At 53.5% G+C, this 18,098-nt stretch overlaps 4 protein-coding genes across 4 annotated transcripts; 2 read left to right on the top strand and 2 right to left on the bottom strand.

Moving 5' to 3' along the window:
* Window positions 1-130: 130 nt before the first annotated feature.
* Window positions 131-5,622, top strand: BO87DRAFT_330257 (uncharacterized protein; the record flags this gene model as incomplete). Its single annotated transcript, XM_025620286.1, has 2 exons — window positions 131-4,904; window positions 4,954-5,622. Coding segments are annotated over 2 exons (5,327 nt in total), but the record flags the coding sequence as incomplete, so codon positions are not given.
* Window positions 5,623-5,757: 135 nt separating this feature from the next.
* Window positions 5,758-6,447, bottom strand: BO87DRAFT_374640 (huntingtin-interacting protein K). Its single transcript, XM_025622825.1, has 2 exons — window positions 5,982-6,447; window positions 5,758-5,924 (listed from the first exon to the last, which is right to left on the bottom strand). The coding sequence occupies exons 1-2, from the start codon at window positions 6,309-6,311 to the stop codon at window positions 5,814-5,816; spliced, it is 441 nt and encodes a 146-aa protein (XP_025481751.1). The 5' UTR covers window positions 6,312-6,447; the 3' UTR covers window positions 5,758-5,813.
* A 387-nt stretch (window positions 6,448-6,834) lies between these two features.
* On the top strand, window positions 6,835-8,715 carry BO87DRAFT_330254 (3-deoxy-7-phosphoheptulonate synthase class II). Its single transcript, XM_025620285.1, has 6 exons — window positions 6,835-6,906; window positions 6,976-7,085; window positions 7,139-7,202; window positions 7,256-7,348; window positions 7,396-7,447; window positions 7,498-8,715. The coding sequence occupies exons 1-6, from the start codon at window positions 6,879-6,881 to the stop codon at window positions 8,552-8,554; spliced, it is 1,404 nt and encodes a 467-aa protein (XP_025481750.1). The 5' UTR covers window positions 6,835-6,878; the 3' UTR covers window positions 8,555-8,715.
* A 275-nt stretch (window positions 8,716-8,990) lies between these two features.
* On the bottom strand, window positions 8,991-17,648 carry BO87DRAFT_395166 (uncharacterized protein; the record flags this gene model as incomplete). The annotated part of the gene is made up of 8 exons (XM_025625170.1): window positions 8,991-9,902; window positions 9,963-10,209; window positions 10,265-11,177; window positions 12,119-13,124; window positions 13,182-13,891; window positions 13,943-15,165; window positions 16,133-17,424; window positions 17,487-17,648. 8 exons carry the CDS (start codon window positions 17,646-17,648, stop codon window positions 8,991-8,993), a joined length of 6,465 nt encoding a protein of 2,154 aa, XP_025481749.1.
* Between the last annotated feature and the right edge of the window lie 450 nt (window positions 17,649-18,098).

Below are 18,098 nucleotides of genomic sequence, written 5' to 3'. Positions count from 1 at the left end.
ATGAGCACGGCAATTCAATACTAAGTCCCCACCGCCACCGACAGATCATAACAGAAGCGGGACATCAACAACGCCCACCTCCGACCTACCGCGCGGTTGTATTTACCGACCCCGAGTATCAATCAACACACAATGGCTCGCGCAGCAGTCATCCCACAGTCGCCACCCAAGCGGACGACGCGCACACGAACTAAGGGATCGACGACCACTACATCTGCTAAAGCTGCGCCCAAAACGACAAAAGCCAGGGCACCTAGCTCTGCCACCGAAGCGAGGAAAAGAGGCGGCCGGACAACAGCAGCAGCAAGCAGACCAGCGAACGAAGATGCAGACGAGTCGACAGACGATGAGATTGGCATGTTCTCTGAAAGGAAAACAACGACGGTAGCGAAACCTAAAGGCCGACCCACGACTAAATCCACAACTACCACAACTAGTCGTGGTAGGAAGGCCACGCCCACAACAAACGCGGAATCGGGCAGCGACAACGATGACGAGCTTGCTCAGTCGGACGCGCCAAAGAAGCGTGCTGGGAGACCGAGGACCAAGCCTGCGACACCCGCAAAGACCGAAACCGCCCCAAAGACGCGAGGACGGCCGAAGGGTTCTACAGCAACAAAGTCGGCCAAGCCAGTCGATCCTGTGAAGGAAAACACGCGACTGAATGCGAAAGGTTTCACCGATATCGATTTCTCTTCATCGCAGGAAGCGCCCAAACGTGTGTATATTGCGACGAACTCTACGACAGCGAGATCGAATATGCTGCGTGGACCGGCGAAGAAGAAGAAGGTTACATTCCAGGATCCGTCCGAAACTGCAGAAGAAGACATGAGCGAGCCATCTCCCCCGCCGGCTGCTGGAATGCGACGAGGGACGATTGGGCCTGGACGTCAGGCAGGTCTTGCGTCCAAGCCGGTTCGCAAACCTGCAGCGACCTCCGCTAAGGGCCGGAAGCCGGCGACGGCCAAGAAGGAGGGTCCTAAACCTCTTTCGCCGAAGAAGGCAACGCAGGTCGCCAAAGCGCTTTCGTCGTACGCCGACTCGGATGGAGAGGACGACGAGCTAAGCGGCGATAAAGGTCAGGTCAAGTTTGTTGTCAACTCACCCCCCAAACACGGATCAGAAAATACCGGTCTTAGTTCACCAGTGAAGAAGATCAATATCACTGGAAAGTTCCGGAAATCTCTCGACGAGAACGGCGAGCCTCTGCCTGGCCCTAGACGATCGATCGACTTTAATGATACACTCCTTATGTCCAGCCCTGCTCGTCGACCACCCCCTTCGCCTTTCAACTTCTCAATGAGAGAAACACCCAAGCGTGGAGCGTTCGCTCCACGCGATGACCCCAAGTTGTTATCACAACCCCATCTCTCCCCAACACACAATTCACCGCTCAAATTGTCGCCCAGGAAGGCACACTTGGAGACTCCGAAGCGAGGAAGCGTCTTTTTGGACAGTGGCACGCCGTTGTCGCAACCCAACTTTACTCCAGGGCACAATTCCCCTCTCAAGGCGTCACCCAGAAAAGGCCTATTCGGGGCGTCGTTCATTTCACAGGCCCACGCCGAATCCACGTCGACCCCATTGAGGCACAGTGTATCTTTCCTTCAGAGCCCGGCAAAAAGGATTGCGTCGCCATTCAAGAGCTCGTTGTTTGCAAGCAGAAGCCCCATAACCGAGAATGTCCAGGTTGACACCAGAGATGTGGAAGAACCTGCAACCCCTGACGTCGACGAATCGCCGCTTAGAATGACCGATTTCCAGGAAGCCAGGGATGCTGAAAGTGAAGACGAGCAGGTTGATGACGATATCCCTGAGGGAGTGGAAGATAACGATGCGACCAAGGAAATCGATACGAAATCCCCAGCCGCTGCAGTAGAGTCCGACGAAGATACTCTGCACGAAGAGTTTGATCGGGAGCAGACCATAGAGTATGAAGAGGAAAACACGGGAAATGCGGCTGAGGATGTCACGCCGCATGAGGAGCATATTGAAAGTGACGTTCCTAATCACCAGCAGGTTGAAGAGCCTGCTGACGAGCTGGTCGAGGCCACTGAGGAGCCTATGGAAGAGTCTGAAGAAGAATTCAGGGACGATGCCATGGAAGAACCTGCTGATGAGCTAGTCAAGCCTACAGAGGAGCCCATAAAGGAGCCCAACAACGAGCCTATGGAGGAATCTATGGAGGAGCCTATGGAAGAATACACGGAGGAGATAGCCGAAGAATCTGTTAGTGATCCGACCGAGCATATCGATGAGCCTGTTGAGGAACCCATGGAGGAACTCGCCGATGAGTCAGTGGAGCCACCCATGGAGGAGACCGAGGAGTCTGTCGAAGCAGGAGCAACTGAGCCTGCCGAGGAATCCTCTGAACCTCCCATCAAAGAGCTCGTTACCGAGCCTGACGCTGAACTTGTCAGGGAACCGGAAGCTGGGCAGACCCACCCAACGGTTGAAGATGAAGAGACTGGCGAGATGAGTAACGAGCATGAAGCTCAGGAGAACGCCACTGAGTACGCTGAAGATGGTCCAGAGCTCGATGTTGAGGTTTCCGTCCCCGACACTAGAGAGGACACCATGGAAATGGAAGATATTTCCGTTTCCCTGCCCAAGGACTTTAGCCCGTCAAACCGCAGTGAGACGCGCGAACCTATCGTTGAAGAAGAGCCTTCAGCCGGGTACGACCAAGAAAATGTTGAGCAACCCGAGCATGAGGCAGAAGAGCGCACTGAGACAACGAACCCGGCAACTGAAACTGCTCCAGGCCCAGCCAACACAGGACTAAGAAGCAGCTTGGTTGAAGGCCTTGAGGATGTCTTCGTCGAACGCGCAGCACCCCCCGAGCCTGTCAATGATGACCGTGATGGCTCGGAGACGGAGGACGACCCGGATATGCTGGAGGCGGCCGACGAAGAGAATGCTGCAGATGCTTTTGATGACTTCGACGACGTGGACGATCAGTACACATTCGATGACAGCGAACCAACGCTCGTGGGGTTCGAACCGACCGAGCGGATCCCACCTAACCTCGTTCCCATTCAGCCATACGAGGTCGAAGAGGCGGAAGATCCATTCAGTCCTTCGCGTCAGGCTCAAAATGCCTCCAAGCGTGTTCTCTCGCCCGTTCGTATCCTTGAAAGCCCTATCAGGCGAAGCCCTATCAGACGCAGCGCGAGGAATGCTCCTACACCTGCAGCAGCCATGGACAATGGGACGCAAAACAATGCCGACCTCTCGGACCCATTCGTTGAGCACAGTCGTGCAACACCTCGTCGTAGATCTACTCGAGGACTACTTTTCGACAACGCCCCTCGTTTCACACCACTGGCGCAACAGTTTAGACAGTGGAAATCTAACAGCCCTGAGAAGGCGCAGGCGACGCGACCTCGGAGAGGAATTTTCTCTTTGGGAGGCCGCAGGAGGTCTAGCAACGTTACTAGTACTTCTGAGGTTTCATATCCTGACGTATCCAGGCAGGCAGAAGCTTCATCGTCTAAGCCGCAAATCTCGAAGCAAGAGCGGGAAGATGTCGAGGTGCCTGAGGTTGCTGGAACTGAAGAGCAGGAGCCTGAAGAAAGTGCCGAGCCAGCCCACGAGGAGACCCCAATGCCTGTTTCGCCTGCTCCGCAGGAACAGAGTGAGGATTTCGACGTTCCGGAGTACGATGAGGATCAGGAGCAGGAAGCGGAACCGATTGAAGAGGAGCCAAATCATCCTTCTTCAGCTGAGTTGCCAACTCCGCAGGAAGACTTGAATGATATTGATATGTCTCTACCTGAAGAGCAAGATCAGGATCCGGAGCCAGTTGGTGATGAGCCAAGCCCGGAGAAGGCTTCATTGCCCAACTCGCCTATTCTGGAGGAAGACAGCAATGATGCCGATATGCCTGTTATACATGAAGACGAGCCGTCACAGCCCATGGGCGACATGCCCAGCCAAATGGAGGCTTTGCCGGGTGAACCTGACACTTTGCAGGAAACTGACAAGTCTGCTGATATTCCCGAAATCTACGAAGACGAAGATTCTGGTTCTCAGCAAGCTGGCGATACTGAGATCTTCGAGGAGCCATTGGAGCAGTCCGCAGAGGTAGTTGAGAGCAGCCAGGAGGCTGTGGCCGACGCAAGCGAGGATAAGGAGAATATGTACGCAGTGCCGTCCGTGCCTGACAATCTCGCTTCTGAGTCGCAGCCAGACAAGGAAAGAGAGCTCGGGGATATTCCCATTCTCGCACCTTCCACTCCGATGAAGAACAGAATTCCTGAGATGCAGACTGTACACACGGTTTCTAAAGTTCCACTCAAGCCCGAAGGCCAGATATCGCCGTTGAAAATGTCGCGCAAGCGTGGTCTTTCGCTCTCTGCCTCTTCCCCAGGGCGCTCCTCGAGACCCCGCATGTCGGCAATTGCACCAATCGCGCAGAATGCCCCCCAGCTGTCACCTCGCAAATCGCCCCGGCTACAAAGAACCGCTTCGCGCCCGTCACTCGGCCAATCGCATACTCATGATACAGCTAGAAAACCCATTGAGGCTCAAAGACCTGCACCGCCCAAGCGGCCCTCGTACTCTCCCAGCCCTAAGAAGAAGACGAAAACGCCTCGCACGAGCATCAATGCTCCCAAGCTCGCCCTACAGGGTTCTGTTGTATATGTGGATGTGCACACAACTGAGGGAGAGGATGCTAGTGGCATTTTCATTGAACTTCTGCAGCAAATGGGAGCCCGGTGTGTGAAGAACTGGTCGTGGAACCCTCGCGCCAGTGTATCTCCGGAGGAGGGAACAGAGCCCAAGGAGGGCAAGGTGGGAATCACCCATGTTGTCTACAAGGATGGAGGTGTCCGAACTCTGGAGAAGGTCCGACATGCCAGAGGCCTTGTCAAATGTGTTGGAGTCGGCTGGGTCCTTGAGTAAGTTATTCACTTGTCTGCCATGGATGCAGGTACTAACATTGCACAGCTGCGAACGTGCGAACAAATGGCTCGATGAGGCACACTACGAAGTCGACTTGTCTGTTATTCCCCGTGGTGGTGCCAAGCGTCGCAAGAGCATGGAACCACGCGCTTTGAGCAACGTCAATGGCACTCTTGTCAAGACCGACGCGGCGAGTGCATCTGCAAACCGCAGACGGTCTAGCCTTGCCCCTCCCAAAGAATCCATCCCCAGATATGCGACACCCTCTTCGCGTGATGAACCATCTACCCCCGACGCCACTCCTAAGATTGGCGCCGGTCACACGGAAGCAGACCAGCAGTACTGCCACACGCCCAAGACTCCGGGCTACACTCTTGACATGGATGCCATTGGCATGTCGCCAGCCACACCATTCTACCTGTCGCAGCGGACGAAACTTGTGCAGCAGACCTGTCCTCCGAAGCAGACCCGCCAAGGTCTCTTTACCACGCCGGCTGCGGCACGCGAGCCGAATCAGAAGCTGCGGGCCAAACTGGAGGCAGCTAGACGAAAGAGTATGGCGTATAAGCCGCGAGTGGGGAGTCCCCTTGTTGAGTAGATTTTGGTTGATTTTGATTCGCACCGGATTAGTTTAATTTCTGCATGGTTCTGGTTACTGGGATAATCTGTTTATGGTTATGGTTATACTACATACCCCTTTGTTGTCTAGTGGCGTATGGTTGGATTATAGTAATTGGACATCCATTTCATCTTCAATCATTTACGTGTATGTTTCAGCCTTGAAGCATTGTAATTTTGACGATGGAGGCATAATCGATGTTGATTCGTAATTCATTATCATTACAATAAGACATGATTTGTCGATGCGAGACCAGCTCAACTCTCAACCTACCGCAGTCGTATACTCACAGACCCGGACCAACAGAGACAAAGGCTCTCATGGCGTCCACCACATTCCCATCATGCAACCTTAACAACTCGGTCGCAGTGCTCTTATTCAATTCCAACTCCTCGACCTTGCCCACCATCGCAATTAGCCTCCACCCAAACAGTTCTCCAAGGTATTGACATACCAAAAGATTCACATCCTCCACCGCCACCTTAACCGCCCTCTTCTTAGCCCCTTCCATCGGAACCCTCTTCTGGGCATCAACCGGCTTCTGCACGCCACCACGACCAGCACCACCAGTTTGTCCCGAGGCGATCTCCAAGCGACTCATTGCCTGACCCAGAGCTTCCTGGTCGGCAGCGGAGGGAGTGGAGGAGGACTTGAGGGTGTCGGGGGCGATGTGGCTGGGGTTGAGGGCGGAGAGGGCAGCGGCGGCTTTGCGGTCTTCGGCGTTGGTGGGGTGTTGGTGTTGATGATGTTCATCGGGGTGGGCGGAGGGGATGGAGTCGGACATGGTGATTGATGATACTGATTGATTGATTGATTAATTGATTTGATTGATGCAGGATAAGTAGATGGGTTTGGAATTGGACTGTCAGATGGTTAGTCAGGTCAGGGGCAAACAATGAAGATAACCAACTAGCTAAGTTAGTTAACTATGGTAGGGTAGATAAGTAGTAGTATTGAGAACACATGACGTCGGAGTTCAATAATAAAATGGGCATGGCAAAGAGAGCAAATTGCCTGTCTGGGTTAGCGGGACAGGCGTGACTCAAAAGGGTCCAAATCCGCGAATAACCGATTTTCTTTTTTTTTTTTCTCTTTCTGCATTGAAAGTTAATTTAATTGAAAGTGTAACGTGTTTGTTGTTCTTTGCTTTTCTTTTTATTCTTCAACTTGATTGCTTCTTCTTCTTCTTCGTCGTCTTCCTCTACTTCCATCTCCTTTTTTCCCTTGCTTCGTTGCAGTCATTCATTCATTCATTCCAAAGAGCGGTGGGGAATCAACATCCACTCTTGACAGCGCCCTAGCGTCGATCAATCACTAATTACTCCTCGCTGCCTCCACCGACTCTGTCACAATGGCGGAGTCAGAATGGTCTCCTAGCTGTGTGTACACCCATCCTATGTTTCTTCTTATGAGGAAGGAAAAGTATTGCGATGACTGAGTCCCATCAGCTTGGGCCTCGAAACCCATCAAGCAGGATGTCGTTTATGACGATGCGGCGGGCGTACAAGCTGCACTGGCGAAGCTGCAGAAACTCCCGCCGTTGGTCACGACTCAAGAGGTGCGATCTATCGTTTCGTTGAGAGCTGAACAGACAAGCTGATATATTTGTAGGTGAATGACCTAAAGAAGAGCTTGAAGAATGTTGCATTGGGAAAGGCCTTTGTACTCCAGGGTGGTGAGTACACGGATTTAGATTCCGCATTACCGCCGGTACTGATACTGTGCAAGGCGACTGCGCGGAGCTGTTCGATTACTGCAATATGGATATGATTGAAGCCAAGGTGAAGCTGCTTCTTCAGATGAGTTTGGTTTTGATTTGGGGTATGTCTTCCTACTTTAGAATAATGAACTATGCTAATATCACCCAGGAGCAAACAAGCCTGTCGTACGTATCGCCCGAATTGCAGGCCAATTCGCCAAGTAAGGCTTCACTCTCTACATGAACAACAACACCCTCTAACAACCAATAGACCCCGATCCAGCCCAATGGAAACCATCGACGGCGTCGAAATGCCCTCCTTCCGCGGCGACAACATCAACGGCTTCGACGCCACCCCCGAATCCCGCAAACCAGACCCCTCCCGACTGGTCTCAGCCTACTTCCACTCCGCCGCGACACTCAACTACATGCGCGCCTCCCTCTCCTCAGGTCTCGCCGACCTGCACTCCCCTCTAGACTGGGGTCTCGGGCACGTCATCACCCCCTCCATCCGGGAGAAATACACCAAGATCGTCAACCGCGTCAAAGACGCCTTACGATTCATGCAAACCGTCGGCATCGACACCGACCGCGGCGTCGAGACCGTCGACATCTACACCAGCCACGAAGGCCTCCTCCTCGAATACGAACAAAGCCTCCTCCGACACCTCAAGAACCCCGACCCTCCCACTACCTCCACCCAGCCCCCCAAGTCCTACTACGCCACCTCCTCGCACTTCCTCTGGATCGGCGACCGCACCCGCCAAATCAACGGCGCCCACGTCGAATTCTTCCGAGGTATAGCCAACCCAATCGGCATCAAAATCGGCCCTAGCATGACTCCCGCTGAACTCACCTCCCTCCTTGACATTGTCAACCCAGCCCGAGAAATCGGCAAAGTCACCCTCATCTCGCGCTACGGCGCAGCAAAGATCTCACAATACCTCCCCGCCCATATCGCCGCCGTACAAGCCTCGGGGCACATCCCCGTCTGGCAATGCGATCCCATGCACGGTAACACGCAGGCCACGCCGTCCGGGGTGAAGACGCGGCATTTCAGCGATATCTTGTCTGAGCTGAAGCAGGCATTGGAGATACATCGCGCGGCGGGGTCATTCCTGGGCGGAATGCATTTGGAGCTGACGGGCGAGGCGGTGACGGAGTGTGTGGGTGGTGCTGGAGGGTTGACGGAGGAGGGGTTGAGTGAGCGGTACACGACATTTTGTGATCCCAGGTTGAATGAGAAGCAGGCGTTGGAGTTGGCGTTCTTGGTGGCGGGATTTTATAGGGAGTTGGATGAGGAGTTGGCGGAGGATGAATCTATATAGCCAGCCCTGTCCCTTTTGGACTAAAATGGAAGGATAGTAAGATCTTTATGATGGTATGGAATTAATATACTTCTTTCGGGTTATTGGTAAGCCATTTCTGCTGAGTATTCAAGAATGTGTCGTGAGAGGGACTACTACATCGATAGGTAGAGTTGATCGAGCTACTTAACTCTCATAGTACTATTTATTGTCTACCACCTTTGTAGTTCGATATCCATACTAAATTACCTCTACTCCAATCCACACTCGCAAATCAAACCATGAACAATAGCCAAATGGTATCCATTGATATATAAATATGAATAAAAGGCCGTCCCGTCTATCATCATAACCTACTGACCCACCCACCCGTCCACCCTTTATCCATCTATCCAACCCATTTACACACCAACTAAATGCATATATACACAACTCCCCCACTCATCCCTAGTACATACTACTTCTTCGACCTCCTCTTCCTCTCAATCCCCCTCCCCTCCCAAATAAACCACAAAACAACCCACCCCACCATCGCCTCCACAGCCAACCCCCACCAAACACCCCCGACAAAATTCCCCCTCAGGCCCTCACCCAACCCCCAGCCACCCAAAAACGGCCCTAACGTTCTCGCCGCAGACGAAATACTCTGCGAGACGCCATTAATCGTGCCGAGCACCTTCGCATCCGAGACACTATTATTCACTAAGATGACCGCAGCAGGGAGCGCGAACGTCCTCGACACGACCTGCAGTGCGATCACCACGGTAAATGCAGGCCAGACGATGTATGCTGCGCGGGGAAGAAGGAGGAGGAAGGGCATGAGGGCGTATGCGAGGGAGGAGAAAGGTAGGAAGGTGCGGAAGGACCGTAAGGTACCCAGGTAGCCTTGGACCCAGGGGTAGATGAAGATTTGTAATGGGAGGCCGATGATCCCGATGATGGCGGTGGCGAGCCCGACGCGCGAGGAGGGCAGGCCGAGGCCGCCCGAGAAGTGGAACCAGCCGGTTCTGTTGGAGGGAGGGGCGCGTGGGGTGGGGAGGAAGGTGAAGGTGATGGCGTTGAAGGCGGAGGTGTGGAAGGCGAGGAGGAATTGGGCGAGGAGGGTGAGGAGGACGTTGCGGGTGTAGATTTGGCGGAAGGAGGGGCGGGATGATGGTGTCTTTGGGGTTGGACGGGAGGAGCGGCTGCTGATGCTGATGCTGCGGCGGTGGTGGGAGGTGTTGTCGATGTAGAGGGATTCGTCGTCCGGGAGTTCGGTTAGTCGTTGGTAGTATTTGCTGTCTTTGCGTCTGGTGCGGCGGAGGGCGCGTGAGATGCGGTGGCCAAGTTGACGGCCCCAGTCGCTGCGGTGGCGGGCTGTTTCGTGGGTCTGTAGCTTGATGATTAGATGATGGATTGGAGAGGATATTGGGGTAGGGATGGGGCGTACCTCGTCTAAGCCGAAGAAGACAGCCAGCAATGAGCAGAAGATGAACACTGCACTGAGCAGGTTCGGTAACAGGAAGGGCCATTTGCGCATCCACTCCACCCCATTCGCACCACCAAGGAATGTGCCCGGTCCGAAGATCTGGGGATAGTTCTTGACTGGATCAGCTAGGGCACCGCCCAGCACGGGGCCGATGATGACGCCGATGTTGAAGCACATGGGCAGTAAGAGGAACGCTCGAGATTGATATCTGCATTTGTCAGTGATAATACCCATTTTAAGAACGGTACAGAGTATGGACGTACTTCTTCTCCTCAATAATCTCCGCAATCATCGTCCTCATCACACCCACATTACTATTCAGCACACCTCCCAGCGTGCGAAACACCGCAGCAGCCACAAACGACCGCGAGAACCCAAACCCCAAGCACGAGATACACGTCCCCAGCGACCCGATCAGCAATACTCTCTTCCTCCCCATCCACTCCGCATCAGCTAGTCGTCCCCACCACACAGCCGTCAGGAACTGCGCTGCAGTGAAACTGCCCTGCAGGATGCCTGCCTGTCCGGAGATAGTCGAGTCCGGTAAGGACGGATCGAACGACTTGAGCTGGTAGAACATGTACGCTTGCAAGGAGGTCTGGGTGAGTGGCTCTGAGAGACGGGCGATGGTGAGGATAGCGAGTTGGCTCTTTTTCGGTAGTGAGGACCATGTTACGGGTTTCTCGTCGGCGTCGTTGTTGTTGTTTTCCTCGTTGGGGTTGGGATCGTCTTCGTTCGCGATCAGGTTGGTTTCTTCTTCTTCGTCGTCATCGTCGCTGGAGCTGAAGCTGTCGCTGTCGCTGTCACTGAAGCTGCTGTCATCGTCGTCGTCGCTACTGTTGTGATCATCTACTGATAAGCGCTGCGACTGAGAGAATCCGGGCATGGGCGCCGGCGCAAGTATACGGGTCTGCGCCGAGCTGCCGTCGTGGATGGCAGTGTTGACGCTGTCTTGGTCGCCGTCGATGGAGGAATCGACTGACATGGCGGGCGACAAGAATTGGGTGTCCGGATTCTTGCGGAGGCGTGAGGCGTCGGCCTCGGGCGCGGAGATAGCAGTAGTAGTATCTACATGATTGTCGGTGTGGGACTTGCGGATCTCGGGTGGTTGTGTAGAGGTCATATATAGATATTGTCGTGAAGAACAGTAGGAGAATCTGGGGAAGCCGTCAGGTACTTCAAAGTCAAGGTTCAACGGAGACGATAAAAACTACGGAAAAAGAAAAGGGTGGGAACAAATCTGGGGAGAAGAAGAAAGTGGATAAGAAGAAAGCCGAAGAGGCGATGAGCCAAAGATTCGCCCGAAGCTTGTCATCCCCGCTAAACCTGCCTCGGGTTTAGTCGCCGCGACTTTGCCGATGCCTGATTCTGTATAGACGAGGATGCGACATGCATATCACTCCCCATTCTTCTCATCCTGCACTGTGTAACACCGCGTCCCTTACATGGCTAGGTACCTCCTACTCAGTTAAACGAACATTGCATGTACGCAAGCATTGACTCATCTGTGCTACCGATTCAAAACATCCTTATCCAATCCCATCCCAGACAGGCAGTAATCAATTCAACAAGGCTAAGCACTCCCTGCATCCGAATCAGAACGCCGTATCCAACACTGTTGAGGACAAAGAGAAGAAAAGAAGAAGAAAAGGGGAGAAAGAAAGAGGGGTGAAGGGCAAGTCCGATCGCATTCCGTTGCGAGATCAACACCTGGACGGAGATCTTATTCAGTCCGTCGACGTCCAAGAACAACCTCAAGCAACAGACACATGAACGAGTCCGAGGACTCCCAAAGACAGTCACACACCACATGCACGGCGGACACATTCCTCGAGGATCAACTCAAAGACCCTGCGCATCATCGCGTTCTCAAAGATCAGGGACATACACAAAGTCAGTCGGAAACCTGATCCAAAAACATTACTTCTGCACAAAGACTAGGCGAGCGTGAGAGAAAAGAAAGAAATGAAAAAGGGGAATAGAGAAAAGTACACAATTAGAATCACACATGCTCAAGACCAATGTAACAAATCAAGGAAAGAAAAAGAGCGATAGCTCAGTGGTATTCAACTAGTTGCGACGGCTTCCACCAGTCCTGCCCGTCATCTCCAGAGTACTTTCAAACCCCTCCCAAGGAAGCTCATCATCGTCCTCCGAGTCCGGTTCCTTGCGAGAGGACTTGTCCGTGGTGGCGGTGACGTCTGCTGTCCGTCCTGCCGTATCAATTCCAATCGACTGAAGAGTCACTTCCATCTCCTGCTCCGTCATCTCACGGCCATTCTGCTTCTGGCCTTCAAGGACGTCGTACAGTGCATAAATCTGGTCGGCCTTCATGTCGATATCCTTCAACAGCTTCTTGATCTTCTCGCCCACAGACTTCCTCTGTCGCTTGCTCAGCGAGGCATCCAGCTTGTTGTACGAGCCCTGGTATGCCACCAGCTGCATCTTCAGGTGGGCCAGCTCATCTTCCAAAGCCTTGAGCACGGTCGCGAGGGCAAGCTCTGGCGATTGCGCGGGGCGCATGGTAGGCTCCTCATTGTAGACAGACGGCTCGGGCATACGCTCCGAAACGGGAACGGGCTTCGGAATCTTCACTGCCTCTCCAGTATGTTCACAAGAGGCACCTGGAATGGACTGCTTGCAGACCGTGCAGTTTTTGCCATTGTGCTTAGTGGCACTGTCAAGTGCACGCTGAGCAGGTTCGGGAAGCTTGGAAAGATTGTTCTCGACCAGATGCGCGGGGTTGAACGTAATATCAGGCAAGATAAAGGCCGAGGTCATCTCTTCGGCCATCCTCCGCCGGCGTCGCTGAGAAGCAGCAGCCCCGGAGTTGTCCGAATGCCGTCTGGGGCGTTCGACAGGCACCGACAAGTTACTTTCTCCTTCAGTCATGCTAGCCTTGGAGTTGGCGGTCAAGTCACCCATGGCCGAGGCGGGTCTAGATGGCAACCCCTTGCTTTCTTTGAGGGAAGACTTTCTGGGAATCGTCAACTTAGCCAGGCTCTGCCGGGTCGTACTTCCGGTCTCGTTTGCAGTCTGCTCTTTGCTTGTACTCGACTGCCGCCGTTTCCGAGCCAGGCGTTCCTCTTCCAGCGTCTTCCGTAATTGAGCGATTTCACGTTCCTGAAACCAGAGTAAGTACGGGCGTGCAATGTGGCAATAACATGAAAGGCAACTTACATCAACGAAGCTCAGCAAGGTCAAGTCCTGCTCCGTTGCATTGGATTTCTTGGTGTTTCCAGTGACCTCACCACTCGATTCAACAGGCTCAGTCTCCTCCACCTCTTCGACAACCACTCTCTTGACGCGCTGTTTGCCAGTGTTCGACTGCTTCCTGGTACTCACATCACTGCTCTCCGACCGGCTCTTGGACTTTCCTGATCTCGACTTCGACTTTTCCCTGGTCTGGGGGACGTCGATCGAAAACAGTGCCTCTTCTGCACGCTCCTTTTCAAGCCGGGAAATTTCCTTATCGACCTGCGTCGAGATCTTGGCGCGCGAATCTTCCTGACGTCTAGACTTGGATCGCGAGCTCTTGCCAGTGACTTCGCGGGTGCTTCGGCTCGTATGCTTGCTATGCTGCGTATCAATCTGGCTATCCTCGTCGCTTGCATCAGTCATAGAAGACTGCTCTGACTCGACTGTGTCCTCACGTGCTCTGGAGCCCGCGGACAAGATCTTCGATATCTGCGACTTCAAGTCTGCATTCTCCTGGCGCAGACTCTCATTCTCGCTCTTGAGGTCTTGGCTCTCCAGATATGCAACTCCCAATTGAGACACTGCCATGTCTCGTTCTCGGTTCAGCCGCTTTAAAGTCGATTCCTGAATCTGGGCCTTTCTTTCGATAATGTCGAGTTTGTTCTGCAAAGCCAGGTTGGCGGCATCTAGTTCTGCATACAGAGTTAGCTCAGTATCGCGATGACCAATATAGAAGTGCTTACTTTGGTTCTCGTTGGCAAGCTGATCTCTTCGGTAGTCATCCTCGTCGGATTCGTAATGTCGGCTGCGACCATGCTTGTCCTTTGAGCGCTTGTTTGCCCTCAGCGCTTCATTCTCCCGCTTCATATCATCCAACCTCCGTTCGGCGTCAGACTTGGACCTCTCCAATTCTGCAACCTTGTCCTGCAAGAGTCTCAATGAAACGAAGAGTGCCTTTTCATCTTCCGGAATGGGAACAGCATCCAGCGGCATGTGTTCGCGAGTCAAAGAAACATCAGTAGCATCATGCGGAGGGGAGACAAAGCGCGTCGTCCGTGCTCTGTTCTGACGCGCATACACGGGCGTGCCGTCTTCATAGACGCCCGAGACCAACTCTGACAAGTTGGGAAGATCCGGTAGTAGGAATGACTGCTGAGTAGCCGTATCACCTGCATTGTTGGCCATATTGCGAGAGCTGTTACTGGACTTTCCGCGACGGAGTTCGCGAGCGTAGGCCTCCTGAGAAGCCTTCTCCACCGCATCGGCAATCTGATGAGAGAGGTTGGGGTTCCCAAAACGTGTCGGACGCGTACTGTTGGCCATGACCGGAGGCCTTTCGTCCTCGATTAGGGATCCTTCATAAGTATCGCGAACCTTTGCGTGCATGTCTGACAGCGTTCGTCGCTCTTTGCGGTTCGACTTGGCTGTGTGGGGATCAACGTTCTCCTTATGGGCAAGGCTGGCGCGTCTGATTTGAGCATCCTTTCGGAGACTATCGCTGACCGCTCTTCTCGCCGGGTTCCGCAGAGCAGACTTCTGAGGGGTATTAGAAGTAGGATAATCGAGTCTGACGGCGGGTGACGACGAGCGAACGCTGTTTTCGATGCTCATGTAGGAGTTTCTCGAGTCGTCCAATCGACGGGGAGGTTTCGTCGGGCCTCGACCGGCCTCAATGGAGATGCTGTCGTCGTTGTCGGCCTCTTCTTCTTCTTCGGATGTGCCGACCGGGGAAAAATCTGGTAGGTATTGCTCGAAGGTGGATGTGTTGAAAGCGTAGTCAGGCTCTTCTTCTTCGTACTCGTGGCGCTTCCTGGCGTTGGTGTGCATGGACGGAAGTCGGGGGCTACCATGACCGAGCTCTTTGGTGGACGCGAGCGCCTCGTGCTCAGGGTCGAAGTCGGAGCCAAACGACGCGAAGCTATTCGTTGTTGCTTCGCGCGACATGTTGCCGGTTGATGTGACGCGCCTTTTGGGGCGGTTTATTGACGGAGTGAAAAATCGAGTACCTCACAGGTATCAAATGGTTGAGCTGACTGAATCAGCAAAGCAAATGTGGAAGTAATCCGCTCGTTGTTCTGAGACTGCAAGCTGCACGGCGGACAGTCAAATGTTTAGAGAGTCGCTGGTAGCGCGTCGGTGCAGCGCGAGTCTCCCGGCTTGAGGAGGGAAGTAGCCAGGGAAACCACCACTGAAAGAAAGGACGACAGTGCAATTGCCTAGAGAAGACAAGCCACTGCGGTATCCAGACTATCGCAGAAGCAGCACAATTGCACGGTAAGACCTGGCTAACCGGCTAGACAACGCAATGGGGACGCGAGTGGATGATGCGACGGAAATAAATGAGGAGGCTGGGCTGGCAACAAGTTACTACGTCCTCGACCAAGTGGAACTCGCCCGCTGCTTTTGGTTTGTTTACTCCCGTGGGCCCCCCTCCCGTGGAGCGCCTGACCGCCTTCCGAGTGCTTACGCCACGAGCCAAGCTGCAGAGATAGATAGTGATTATCCAATTCATGAAATTTATTCTAGACAACATTTCCGCACGTCATCTTTGAAGCTTTCGCATTGAGATTTTCCATCATATGCTGGAGCGTATAATATGTGCAGACAGATCCAATAAACACAGTGCCCCCTTCTCTATGCGTACAGGCAGACTGGTGGGCTGAGAAAACAAGAAGAGCCGTCCATAGATTCGCCTTCAATAAAACGCCTTGCGGGCTAACATGAATGTCCAAGGGAAAGAAAACTATTGACAGGGTCGGAGAGTAATTAAAACAACCTATATGCTAGTTATGTAGGGTCGTAAACGCTTATGCTCGTAACGGGTATTGGAATGCGAGGTCGGAAGGGGCGAGGAATGGCAGCCGTGAATGTAGACCGATGGGTCAGGTCTTCTAGTTGTTGACAAGACATATCGATAATAGAGAAATCAAGACGCCTGGTGACTATGAGTGTCATCCCTCAAGAGGTGTGTTTCGGCTGATTCAGAAGCAGGGTGTTCTTCGACACGCTCTTCAGTGATGAGTTGAGTGGTGGTGGCAGGTTGTTCGGTAGTTTGTTCGGCGGTTTGTTGCTCTTCCGGCTCCTCTTCCCGCAGAGGATTCGTGGGCGTGGTGGGAGTGTTGCTGATAGGGCTGGCCACATCGATATGGATGGTTGGCAGGGGGGTCAAGTCACGAAGCTGCGGCGCATGCTCGCCCCTCTCCGCGATTGGACTCGTATAAGGCGGCGCTTCTCCCCATTCCAGGACCTCGTACTCAGGCGGCGGGATGTTGAGTTCACCCACATCACCCTCGTCGACCGTTATTGACGGGCGATCAGCCGAATGAGCAGACGCCGCATGCGATTGCACCTGAGTCAAAGTCTCCGCATCGGAGACGTTGGACACCCCAGACTGATACGACGAGTACGACTCGCCTCGAGAATGAACGCCGGTGAGAATCGATCCTGAGGATCGATCGGGCGCTGATGCATCGGTGAGAAGAGGACGACGGTCCGAATCGGGCGACGTGGCTCTGATACGCGACCCGTCATGCCGCACGTGGCCCAGTTCTGCATAAGAGACACTGGAGATACGCCTATCGCGACCACGGTTACGAGATTCCGCCAGAGCCGCGTTGAGGTTTGAACCACTTCCATTGGCAGACGCGCTGCTTCTCGCGCGGGCCCGACTCTCCTGCCGGAGTTCTTCAAGGCGAATATAGTCCCCACGAGCACGAGCCTCCCGGCGCTCCTGTCGCCGCCATTCACGGTCGGCTATCTCCTCTCGCCGTTGCAACCGGATTTGGTAGAGAGACTCCATCAGCTCTTCTCTGCGGGATTCCTCTTCTTCAGCTGTTTCGGGGAACTCGACAACCATGTCCATGCCTGCTCGCTCCCCCTCTCGAGCGATGACCTGCTCCGTTGGCTTGGGACTGGGCGAGTAGGCGGGAAGGGTGATGACCGAGCGAACCGATGTATCCCGTCGAACATTGCTCGTATTGTTGGCGGCCGGGGTGGTAGTTCGCATTTCCGAGCCTCCTTCGGCGGGCGTGTCTCTGGTGTTCGCATTTGGATTATTCGCCCCCGGGACCTGACCGTATGAGACGCCCACGTTCCACCTATTCCATTTGTCCTTTAGGAATTTTCCAGGCAAATATTTCGGGCGACAGTTCATGCGACGGAGGGTACGTAAGACGAAATAGGTCATTAAGGCGGATGCCACGGCGAAAATGATGCAAGCGACGCACTGCAATCAAAGGAAAAGATGCATTAGTGACTGCGGGAAACCCCAAGAAAGAGAGCACCCACTATTATAATGATATTATTCCTGCTCGAGTTATCATTGTCGGAGGCGTGGTTTTTATCCGGGCTATTATCGGTATTATTGGTGTTGGTGTTGGGATTGTTGATAATGTTGCCCGGACCATCCTGACGGATGTCAAATTGGCGGAAGTTGACTGGAATGTGCATGCTGTGGATTCCGGGCGATCGGGAATGAGCCCAGATCTATAGCCCCTAAGCATGCAGACCAGCGAGAAAGTCGACGATAGGAGGTATTATCGCAGGCGAAAAGAGGTTTGAAAAACCCGGATCGGAGGCGAACTGGAAATGGTAGCCTAAACCGGGAACGCTGCGGAACTGGCGGATGAACAGTGAAGGTTTGGTACTCGGTGGTATGAATGAATAAGAAAAAAGCAAGATAGGCTGCAGAAGGGGGCCTGGGGAAGATTTGATAAAAGATATTACGAATCAGACCATAAAATGCGACTGAAATCAACACGAATAGCTAGAGATAGAGCCAGCAATAATGAATGAGATGGTAGATTATAGAGAAGAAGAGACATGCGCGAATCCATGGCCTCAAGCTGTGATGGCTGGGGAAAGAAAGGACCAGGAGAGAGAATACGAGCAGGACCGCGG

The sequence above is a fragment of the Aspergillus neoniger genome (assembly GCF_003184625.1).
Source record: "Aspergillus neoniger CBS 115656 unplaced genomic scaffold BO87scaffold_9, whole genome shotgun sequence".
Taxonomy (NCBI): domain Eukaryota; kingdom Fungi; phylum Ascomycota; class Eurotiomycetes; order Eurotiales; family Aspergillaceae; genus Aspergillus; species Aspergillus neoniger.
Note: the sequence above shows the minus strand (reverse complement) of the source record. Positions and strands in the feature narration are given on the sequence as shown.

What these genes read in the sequence shown, in the direction of transcription:
- BO87DRAFT_374640 (XM_025622825.1), bottom strand. Translation starts at nt 6,311, where the DNA reads ATGTCCGACTCCATCCCCTCCGCCCACCCCGATGAACATCATCAACAC. An exon ending in TGGAGGATGTGAATCTTTTG is followed by an intron (nt 5,925 to 5,981) that starts GTATGTCAATAC and finishes ATGGTGGGCAAG; the next exon opens with GTCGAGGAGTTGGAATTGAA.
- BO87DRAFT_330254 (XM_025620285.1), top strand. Translation starts at nt 6,879, where the DNA reads ATGGCGGAGTCAGAATGGTCTCCTAGCT. An exon ending in GTCAGAATGGTCTCCTAGCT is followed by an intron (nt 6,907 to 6,975) that starts GTGTGTACACCC and finishes GAGTCCCATCAG; the next exon opens with CTTGGGCCTCGAAACCCATC. An exon ending in GAGTTTGGTTTTGATTTGGG is followed by an intron (nt 7,349 to 7,395) that starts GTATGTCTTCCT and finishes AATATCACCCAG; the next exon opens with GAGCAAACAAGCCTGTCGTA.